Here is a 12,029-nt window from a genome sequence, read left to right on the forward strand (position 1 = left end):
GTGTCCTGGCAGATTGTAGGGCGGCTTTTTTGTGTATGGGATTTAGGAGAGGCTTTCTATGTGGACAACACCCATGTCTGCCATTCCTCTATAGAAAACATTGTCTGCTTTCAGCTCATCTCTCAATGCTTGGATGAAAAATCACAGTTGGGAAGGAATGGACGGGACAAAGAAAGTTACTGATAATCCAGCACTTGTTTTCCAGTGTGAATAAAACCAAAAACTTTTATTGAAAAATCCAAATTAAAATCATAGAAACATTAAAAAACAGATAGGAGCAAAACATCTCTGCGTTTCTACCTGGTATTTGTGTTCAGTTCTTCTTCATGACATAATAAATCACCAGTAACCGGCTTCTTCTACACATCATAGGGTCTAATGCACAGCGGAGACCCCCAGCCCCAAGTGGACATGTGCAAGTATGTCTACATTACCCTATGGATGATCATATGTCCACAACAAAAAGCATCCGTGCAATACAAGAATGAAGTGTCTGCATCTATAATGTGTATATTATGTATAATTACTATAAAAGAGGAAAAAACACAATTCAGTAAATGGATACAAGGTCTGAACGAAGCTTCATATCACTGGGGAATCTGGAGTCCAATTCCAGAATCCACAAGGCTTCTCGGGGGTGTACTTTTTATACCAATCTCCCCCTTAGCTGGTCTGGTGACATATTCAATACCCACAACTGTAAAGTGATTAATCCCTATTGTGTTGTATGAGATGTTGTGATGCTGCAGATGTATTACGTGTTGTGGGGCCAAGAACGTCCCTAACGTGTCCCCCAATGCGGTGACGTAAGGGTCTGACCGTGCCCCCCACATATTGCAGCAGACAAGCTTCACATTGTATGGTGTCAATGACGTGTGGAGCTACAACTAATGAGATGTCGGATATTATAGGGTTTATTATGGTTAGTAGATGCAGACATTTTTGCTTTGTGCACAGACTTGCACAAACCACATTTATTTCTCCCACATTCAATGAAACCTTTGGTGTTTGTCCTCCACGTGTCAGTTGTCTTTCTTGTTGCTGGATCCTTGTCAGTGTATAACATAGGTAAATGTTTTCTGGTAATATTCACTATATTATAGGAATCTTCTCTGCAGCCAGTATTGAATGTATCTCCAGACTGATGGATGTTTCCTTCTTTGTGAGTTTTCGGTAATGTATGAAATATTGCACATTGTGGGTGATTTTCCTTTAATCGTTCTATTTGTTTGGCATTAAGTACAGCCGATACCAAACCCTCCTCCAAAAGACAATGTAAGGGGGTATTGTATGAATTAGTAGGATCTCCATCTAGAGTGCGGCATATATTAGTATTGTCACCCATGTTCATAACCTCCGGCTCATACAACCCACTATCCAGAGCTGTGATCGAGCCCCCTTTATCTGCAGCTCTAATGACTTTATTAGGGCTGTGCTCAGGGCCGTATCTGGCATTCATGCTGCCCTAGGCACTTTAAGTGGTCACGCCCCCTACTGGTAACTCATACTAAAAGTGCTCATACCCTTTAGGCCCCCTTCACACGTACCGAAGACACACACGTACACCCATTATAATCTATAGGCTGCGCACATGGTCACACGGACCGGACATGTCCGTTTTTTGCTGGCAGCTCAGACGTCAGTACGTCCTGCACACAGATGACATAAAGTGTGACATCCGCACACACGTCTGTGTGACACGTGCCGGAAGAGAGTGCAGAATAGAAATGACAGATATTTAGGTGTTAGATGTGCAAAGATCGAGATAGATATCCGTGAGATATATAATTAGTGCCCTGTGTGTGGAGTTTACTGTACTTGTGTTTAGCTAATAAATTAAAAAAGAGATGTGGAATCCTCCCTATTTTTGATAACCAGCAAAGGTAAAGCAGACAGCTGTGAGCGGATATTATCAGGGTGGGAAGGTCCTCGGTTACTGGGCCCTTCCCAGCCTAAAAATACCAGCCCTCAGCCGCCTCAGAAATGGGGCACCAATTCAGGTGCTTTGCACGGCTCTTCACGATTACCCTGGTGCGGTGGCGATCGGGATAATGGTGGTTAGGGTTGATGACAGCTGTGATTTGTCAAAAAACACAGCTGTCTTCAAGCCCTCAGTAATGGAGGGGGAAAGGAAAGAGATCCCGGCACTCACCTGTAGTCAATCATTTATTCCACATCCACAGATCTGCAAAACGTTTCAGCTCCTCCAGAGCTTTTGTCAATTGTGGGCAATCACATAGAAATACAACATTTATATAGAAAAAAAACAAGGAAATGACATCACAATGAAATAAAAAATGAAGAAAACTACAAACATTCATATAATCATATTAGTCTCATTATATAAAATATACACTGCTCAAAAAAATAAAGGGAACACTTAACAGAATATAACTCCAAGTGAATCAAACTTCTGTGAAATCAAACTGTCCACTTAGGAAGCAACACTGATTGACAATAAGTTTCACATGCTGTTGTGCAAATGGAATAGACAATAGATGGAAATTATTGGCAATTATCAAGACACCCTCAATAAAGGAGTGGTTCTGCAGGTGGGGACCACAGACCATATCTCAGTACCAATGCTTTCTGGCTGATGTTTTGGTCAGTTTTGAATATTGGTTGTACTTTCACACTCGTGGTAGCATGAGACGGACTCTACAACCCACAGAAGTTGCTCAGGTAGTGCAGCTCATCCAGGATGGCACATCAATGCGAGCTGTGGCAAGAAGATTTGCTGTGTCTGTCAGCGTAGTGTCCAGAGGCTGGAGGCGGTACCAGGAGACAGGTCAGTACACCAGGAGATGTGGGGGGCCATAGGAGGGCAACAACCCAGCAGCAGGATCGCTACCCCCACCTTTGTGCAAGGAGGAGCACTGCCAGAGCCCTGCAAAATGACCTCCAGCAGGCCACAAATGTGCATGTGGCTGCACAAACGGTTATAAACCGACTCCATGAGGGTGGTATGAGGGCCCGACGTCCACAGATGGGAGTTGTGCTCACAGCCCAACACCGTGCAGGGCGCTTGGCATTTGCCACAGAACACCAGGATTGGCAAAGTCGCCACTGGCGCCCTGTGCTCTTCACAGATGAAAGCAGGTTCACACTGAGCACATGTGACAGACGTGACAGAGTCTGGAAACGCCGTGGAGAGCGATCTGCTGCCTGCAACATCCTTCAGCATGACCAGTTTGGCAGTGGGTCAGTAATGGTGTGGGGTGGCATTTCTTTGGAGGGGCGCACAGCCCTCCATGTGCTCACCAGAGGTAGCCTGACTCCCATTAGGTACCAAGATGAGATCCTCAGACCCCTTGTAAGACCATATGCTGGTGTGGTTGGCCCTGGGTTCCTCCTAATGCAGGACAATGCCAGACCTCATGTGGCTGGAATGTGTCAGCAGTTCCTGCAAGATGAAGGCATTGAAGCTATGGACTGGCCGCCCGTTCCCCCAGACCTGAATCCGATTGAGCACATCATGTCTCGCTCCATCCACCGTTGTCACGTTGCACCACAGACTGTCCAGGAGTTGGCGGATGCTTTAGTCCAGGTCTGGGAGGAGATCCCACAGGAGACCATCCATAACCTCATCAGGAGCATGCCCAGGCGTTGTAGTGAGGTCATACAGGCACGTGGAGGCCACACACAATACTGAGCCTCATCAGGAGCATGCCCAGGCGTTGTAGGGAGGTCATACAGGCACGTGGAGGCCACACACAATACTGAGCCTCATCAGGAGCATGCCCAGGCGTTGTAGGGAGGTCATACAGGCACGTGGAGGCCACACACAATACTGAGCCTCATCAGGAGCATGCCCAGGCGTTGTAGGGAGGTCATACAGGCACGTGGAGGCCACACACAATACTCAGCCTCATCAGAAGCATGCCCAGGCATTGTAGGGAGGTCATACAGGCACGTGGAGGCCACACACAATACTCAGCCTCATCAGAAGCATGCCCAGGCATTGTAGGGAGGTCATACAGGCACGTGGAGGCCACACACAATACTCAGCCTCATCAGGAGCATGCCCAGGCATTGTAGGGAGGTCATACAGGCACGTGGAGGCCACACACAATACTGAGCCTCATCAGGAGCATGCCCAGGCGTTGTAGGGAGGTCATACAGGCACGTGGAGGCCACACACAATACTGAGACTCATTTTGACTTGTTTTCAGGACATTACATCAAAGTTGGATCAGCCTGTAGTGTGTTTTTCCACTTTGTACAGAACAAAGTATTCAATGAGAATATTTCATTCATTCAGATCTAGGATGGGGTATTTCAGTGTTCCCTTTATTTTTTTGAGCAGTGTATATACACAAAGATGAAAAAACGTCCATAACAAAGTATAATAACTATCAAATAAAATATTTTATTTTACACCAATACACATTGCCACAAATATATATATAGGCGTATATACAGTGCTGGCCAAAAGTACTCAGTTTCTTCCTGAAAATGATTGCAATCACAAATTCTTTGGTCTTATTCTCTTCATTTAATTTGCTTGCAAGGAAAAAACACAAAAGAGAATGAAGCAAAAATCAAATCATTGATCATTTCACACAAAACTCCAAAAAAGGGCCGGACAAAAGTATTGGCACCCTCAGCCTAATACTTGGTTGCACAACCTTTAGCCAAAATAACTGCGAACAACCGTTTCCGGTAACCATCAATGAGTTTCTTACAATACTTTCAAAGTTTTCCCAATTTTTCGGACTGACTGACCTTCATTTCTTAAAGTAATGATGGCCACTCGTTTTTCTTTACTTAGCTGCTTTTTTCTTGCCATAATACAAATTCTAACAGTCTATTCAGTAGGACTATCAGCTGTGTATCCACCTGACTTCTGCACAACATAACTGATGGTCCCAACCCCATTATAAGGCAAGAAATCCCACTTATTAAACCTGACAGGGCACACCTGTGAAGTGAAAACCATTTCCGGTGACTACCTCTTGAAGCTCATCAAGAGAATGCCAAGAGTGTACAAAGCAGTCATCAAAGCAAAAGGTGGCTACTTTGAAGAACCTAGAATATAAGACATATTTCCAGTTGTTTCACACTTTTTTGTTAAGTATATAATTCCACATGTGGTAATTCATAGTTTTGATGCCTTCAGTGTGAATGTACAATTTTCATAGTCATGAAAATACAGAAAAATCTTTATATGAGAAGGTGTGTCCAAACTTTTGGTCTGTACTATATGTATATATTTTATTATTTGGCAAAATAATGTATGTGTGTGTGTAAATAAATAAATATATATATTTTATACAAAAACATTTGTTCTAATTTTGGGAGACAAAGCAAAATTAACGGGGACTTCAATCTGAGATCCTGGTCTGGTGGTAATAATTGTAAGTCTCCCTTACAGGGATGTTTGTCAGAAGAATATGTATTATGGAGCTTTTCTGTGGAGTCTGACCAGACAATCTGTCCTTGGCTCCCCGTGTGCATCAGTAAGCGCCCATGACCCCGGTGCCGGCTCTCTAGTTGTCCTTTCTACACATTGATGGGCACTAACCGCTGTGTACCGGGTGCTCCCCACAACACCGTCCTTCCGGGCTCTGTGACTTCGTACGTTAGTCGTACATGTGCCCTTTTTTCCTCCTTCCTTTAGAGACAAGCGCAGAACTTGCTGCTTATTTTAGTGTTTATACCGAGGCGGATGTTGAGATTTATCTCTATTTAAAGAAGAAGAAAGACACGGTAACCCGTCTTTTAATAGATCAGGTTCTCTCCTCTGAGTGATCCCAGAGGATCCTGTCCAGGAGGGAGGCCGTGTCCTCATGGTGACATCATGAGCTCTCAAAAATACAATCACTGGTAAATGGTCACCGTCCTTCCCCCAATCTCCATACAGTGAATTAGGAGAGAAGAAACCGATGGATGGAAATGTGGAGCTTTCTCCAGCTCCTCTGTGGTTCCATCCCTGGTGGAGACGAGACTTGGAGAAGTTGTATTCAGTCTGTGTGTCTCCACAGATGGATCCAGGAGGAGAAATCCACCAGAGAGATGTCCCCGTCCTCTGTATCCCCAGGACTGTCCAGAGGAGAATCACAACATCCCGGAGGATCATCAGGTAGATGACACTGAAGTCCCCACAACATCTGACCATAAAGTGATGGGACCTGAGCTCATCTTACAATGTTCTTTTTAGGGTGAAGATCTGATTGATATTAAGGTTGAGGTTATACATGGAGAGCAAGAGGCGACCGCAATATGGGCCGATCAGGGTGAGGAGGGGAGACTGTCATGTCGGTTCTGTGGTCATCTACTACTACTCCCATCATCTCATGATCACATGACACAATCTACAGTGGCATGTAAAAGTTTGGGCACCCCTGGTCAAAATTCCTGTTATTGTTGCACAGTTAAGCAAGTTGAAGATGAAATGATCTCTAAAAGACCTAAAGTTAAAGATGACACATTTCCTTTGTATTACCCTTGGACATTTGTGTGCTCAGATAACTTTGACCAATGATTCGGACCTTACTTAGCCTGTTAGGGTTAGGGCTCGTTCACTATGATCGTTAGGAAAGGCCAGCGTTATAAAAACACAGCCTACTCTAACAATGTGCCAAAAAACAGCAGCCATGGCTTCTTCTAATCCGCTGTCTAGCACTCTGAAAATGGTGGAGGCCCACAAAGCAGGAGGAGGCTATGAGCAAAGCGTTTTCAATTTGCCCTTTCCTCGGTTCAAAATGTAATAAAGAAATGGCAGTTAACAGAAACAGTGGAGGTCAAGATAAGGTCTGGAAGACCAAATTAATTTTCAGTAGGATTGCTAGAGAGGCAAATTAGAACCCCCGCCTGACTGCAAAAGACCTTCAGAAAGATTTAGCAGACTCTGGAGTTGTGGTACATTGTTGTACTCTTCAGAGACACCTGCACAAATATGGCCTTCATGGAAGAGTCATCAGAAGAAAACCTCTCCTGTGACCTCACCATGAAATTCAGCGTCAGAAGTATGCAAAAGTACATCTAAGAAGGTCTGATGCATTTTGGACACAAGTCTTGTGGACCGATGAGGTTAAAATAGAGCAATGATCAAAGTTGTGTGGAGAAAAAAGGGCACAGAATTTTAGGAAAAGAACATCTCGCCAACCATTAAGCATGGTGGTGGATCTATCCTGCTTTGGGGTTGTGTTGCAGATAATGGCACAGGGAACGGGTAGAGGGAAGAATGGATTCCAAGAAATTTCAGCAAATTCTTGATGCAAACATAACAGCATCTGCAAAAAAGCTGGAGGTGAAAAGAGGATGGCAAATGATAATGATACTAAACACACGTCAAAAGGCGCAAGCTGAAGGTTTTACAATGGCCCTCATAGTCCCCTGATTTGAACATCATTGAAAATCTGTGGCTAGACCTCAAAATAGCAGAGGATGCAAGACGACCCAAGAATCTCACAGAACGGGAAGAATTCTCCAAAGAAGAATGATTGAAAATCCCTCAAACAAGAATTTAAAGACTATTGTCAGCTACAAAAAGCATTTACAAGCTGTGATACTTTCAAAAGGGGGCGCTACTAGGTGCTAACCTTGCCGGGTGCCAAAACTTTTGCATTTGCCCATTTTCCCTTATTGAAATTTTTTTTAAATGTAAAAGATGAAAATATATATCATTTATTATTTATTGTTTTGCCTAAAATACAAAGGTAATGTCATCTGTAACTTTAGGCCGTTTATTTCATCTTCAACTTAACTGTTCACAATAACAGTAATTTTGACCATTGGTGCCCAAACTTTTACATGTCACTGTATTCTGTCACTATGTGTTTCCTACAGATGGACTCATGGAAAGAAATCCACCAGAGAGATGTCCCCGTCCTCTGTATCCCCGGGACTGTCCAGAGGAGAATCGCAACATCCCGGAGGGTCATCAGGTAGACGGTGCTGAGCCCTGTACCGGATCTGTATATGGGGGACATTTCTGATCGAGGTCATAGATGTCACAGATTTTGGTGGCTTCTTGTATTGTGCTGATTGTTACATCTGATATATCAGGAGGAAGATCCGACTAAGAATAAAGTGAAGGATGAGACAGAAGAAGAAGCGATGACGAGGGGGGATCAGCCGTGTGTGAGTGACGGGAAGGAGGAGATTCCGGTAGATGTTTCCACAGGTGTGTAATAATGACCGGCGTGTGATGATGATGATGATTGGCGTATGACGATGATGATTGGCATGTGACTATGATTAGTGGCGTGTGATGATGATGACTGGCGTATGATGATGATGATTGGCATGTGACTATGATTAGTGGCGTGTGATGATGATGATGACTGGCGTATGACGATGATGATTGGCATGTGACTATGATTAGCGGCGTGTGATGATGATGACCTGCGTGTGATGATGATGATTGGTATGTGACTATGATTAGCGGCGTGTGATGATGATGACTGGCGTATGACGATGATGATTGGCATGTGACTATGATTAGTGACGTGTGATGATGATGACTGGCGTATGACGATGATGATTGGCATGTGACTATGATTAGCGGCGTGTGATGATGATAACTGGCGTATGACGATGATGATTGGCATGTGACTATGATTAGTGACGTGTGATGATGATGACTGGCGTATGACGATGATGATTGGCATGTGACTATGATTAGCGGTGTGTGATGATGATAACTGGCGTATGACGATGATGATTGGCATGTGACTATGATTAGTGACGTGTGATGATGATGACTGGCGTATGACGATGATGGTTGGCATGTGACTATGATTAGCGGCGTGTGATGATGATGACTGGCGTATGATGATGATGATTGGCATGTGACTATGATTAGCGGCGTGTGATGATGATGACTGGCGTATGACGATGATGATTGGCATGTGACTATGATTAGCGGCGTGTGATGATGATGACTGGCGTATGACGATGATGATTGGCATGTGACTATGATTAGCGGCGTGTGATTATGATGACTGGCATATGACGATGATGATTGGCATGTGACTATGATTAGCGGCGTGTGATGATGATGACTGGCGTATGATGATGATGATTGGCATGTGACTATGATTAGCGGCGTGTGATGATGATGATTGGCGTATGACGATGATGATTGGCATGTGACTATGATTAGCGGCGTGTGATGATGATGACTGGCGTATGACGATGATGATTGGCATGTGACTATGATTAGCGGCGTGTGATGATGACCGGTGTGTGATATTGTATGAGGTCTCCGGTGCAGTGAAGCTTTATCCGCCGTCCACATCACAGCAGAAGCGTCCGGTGATGGCGCGGCTGCTCCTGTACAGAGTCCGGTTGCGCACCGATGAATAACTGGGCCGCATTCACACCTCTTCTTAATGATTTAATAAGCACATTTTTAATTTTCCTAATTGTGTTTTTTAATATTACTTCCCTCTTTTATTTTCATATTATTCTTACACAAGTCTCATGCTGCCATATAAATGACTGAGCTTGCGATTCGGACAGAACCCCGGGGGAAGATTCCGTATAATGAGGCGCTGTGGACGCCGTCTGGCCTATGATCCAGTGATGTCCATCTTTTTCAGCGTGCATAAAAGCGCAGTCGACCAGAGGGTAGACGGAGTCCGGTGTAACTCTGCTGCCTCATTATTCTGAATGGATCCCTCGGGGGTGTCATCTGAATCATGTATTTTGTAGATTTAGATGGAAACCCCGATGTACAGTGGGTGCGGAAAGTATTCAGACCCCTTTAAATTTTTCACTCTTTGTTTCATTGCAGCTATTCGGTAAGTTCTAAAAAGTTCATTTTTTTCTCATTATAGTACACTCTGCACCCCATCTTGACTGAAAAAAAACAGAAATGTAGACATTTTTGCAAATTTATTATAAAAGAAAAACTGAAATATCACATGGTCATAATTATTCAGACCCTTTGCTCAGTATTGAGTAGAAGCCCCTTTTGAGCTAGTACAGCCATGAGTCTTCTTGGGAATGATGCAACAAGTTTTTCACACCTGGATTTGGGGATCCTATGCCATTCTTCCTTGCAGATCCTCTCCAGTTCCATCAGGTTGGGTGGTGAACGTTGGTGGACAGACATTTTCAGGTCTCTCCAGAGATGCTCAATTGGGTTTAGGTCAGGGCTCTGGCTGGGCCAGTCAAGAATGGCCACAGAGTTGTTCTGAAGCCACTCCTTTGTCATTTTGGCTGTGTGCTTAGGGTCACTGTCTTGTTGGAAGGTGAACCTTCGGCCAAGTCTGAGATCCAGAGCACTCTAGAAGAGGTTTTCATCCAGGATATCTCTATACTTGGCTGCATTCATGTTTCCTTCAATTGCAACCAGTCATCCTGTCCCTGCAGCTGAAAAATACCCCCATAGCATGATGCTGCCTCCACCATGTTTCACTGTAGGGATTGTATTGGGCAGGTCAAGAGCAGTGCCTGGTTTTCTCCACACATACCGCTTAGAATTATCACCAAAAAGTTCTATCTTCGTCTCATGAGACCAGAGAATCTTATTTCTCATAGTCTGGGAGTCCTTCATGTGTTTTGAGCAAACTCTATGCAGGCTTTCATATGTCTTGCACTGAGGAGAGGCTTCCATCTGGCCACTCTGCGATAAAGGCCCGACTGGTGTCAGGCTGCAGTGATCGTTGACTTTGTGGAACTTTCTCCCATCTCCCTATTGCATCTCTGGAGCTCAGCCACAGTGATCTTGGTGTTTTTCTTTACCTCTCCTACCAAGGCTCTTCTCCCACGATTGCTCAGTTTGGCTGGACGGCCAGGTCTAGGAAGACTTCTGGTGGTCCCAAACTTCTTCCATTTAAGGATTATGGAGGCCATTGTGCTCTTAGGAACCTTGAGTAATGCAGAAATTCTTTTGGAACCTTGGCCAGATCTGTGCCTTGCCACAATTCTGTGTCTGAACTCCTTGGGCAGTTCCTTTGAGCTCATGATTCTCATTTGGTCTGACATGCACTGTGAGCTGTAAGGTCTTATATAGACAGGTGTGTGCCTTTCCAAATCAAGTCCTATCAGTTTAATTAAACATAGCTGGACTCCAATGAAGGAGTAGAACCATCTCAAGGAGAATCACAAGGAAATGGACAGCATGTGAATTAAATATGAGTGTCTGAGCAAAGGGTCTGAATACTTATGACCATGTGATATTTCAGTTTTTCTTTTTTAATAAATTTGCAAAATTGTCTGCATTTCTGCTTTTTTTCAATCAAGATGGGGTGCAGAGTGTACTTTAATGAGAAAAATAAATGAACTTTTTAGAATTTACAAAATGGCTGCAATGAAACAAAGAGTAAAAAATTGAAAGGGGTCTGAATACTTCCCGTACCCACTGTAAGTGTTCAGCGTACAGCAGAGGATAAATATGCTCCAAAATGTTCTGTACCCCAAAATGCCACCATTAAGAGCTTCTATTCAACCCACAAAAAACAAGTCCCCACTCAGGTTCATCATCTGTAAACAGTAATATAGGGGGTGTCCATATCACTGGTAGCACAAAGGCTCTGGAAAAGTGACTTGGCTCCCACTTAAAGAAATCCAGTGACATCTGCGCTCCCAAATCCAAATGCCCCCTTCTCCTGAGCCCCACAGTGTGCAGTTAGCATCTACATGTTTGGCAACTTACTGTAGCGGGGAGATGCAATTTATTTCTCCAGAAAGCACTAGCTGGGAATCATGTACTGGGCGCTACAACGTAAGGGCACTGCAATGTACCGGACACTACAATGTACTGGCCACTATAAGGGAATATTTGCATTTTCACTTCACAACATCCATTACTGCTCGTTTCTGGAAAGCACCCATGGAGTCAAATTCATCACTACACCTTTAGATACATTTCCATAGGGGTGTAATTTCCAAACTGGTGTCACTTGAGGGGGGATTCTGCTCTTCTGCCACTTAGGGGCTCTGTATATGGAGTCTGCAAACTGTTCTACTAAAGTTTGTTCTCCAAGAGTCAAATAGCGCTCCGTCCCTCCCGAGTCTCACCATGTGGCTAAGCAGTACAGTACAGCCACATATGGGGTATTGCCCCGTTCAGCAGA

At 44.2% G+C, this 12,029-nt stretch overlaps 1 protein-coding gene across 1 annotated transcript in view; it reads left to right on the forward strand.

The window, feature by feature from the left end:
- LOC141201504 (uncharacterized) overlaps positions 1-12,029 on the forward strand; it is an 82,223-nt gene that overhangs the window by 62,887 nt on the left and 7,307 nt on the right. The window contains 1 exon segment of the mRNA XM_073663512.1: positions 5,652-5,709. Within this exon segment, the coding sequence (XP_073519613.1) occupies positions 5,652-5,709 (58 nt within the window).

This window comes from Phyllobates terribilis, unplaced genomic scaffold (genome assembly GCF_046119375.1).
Source record: "Phyllobates terribilis strain yellow unplaced genomic scaffold, ASM4611937v1 Scaffold_117__1_contigs__length_5270597, whole genome shotgun sequence".
In the NCBI taxonomy this organism is placed as follows: Eukaryota; Metazoa; Chordata; class Amphibia; order Anura; family Dendrobatidae; genus Phyllobates; species Phyllobates terribilis.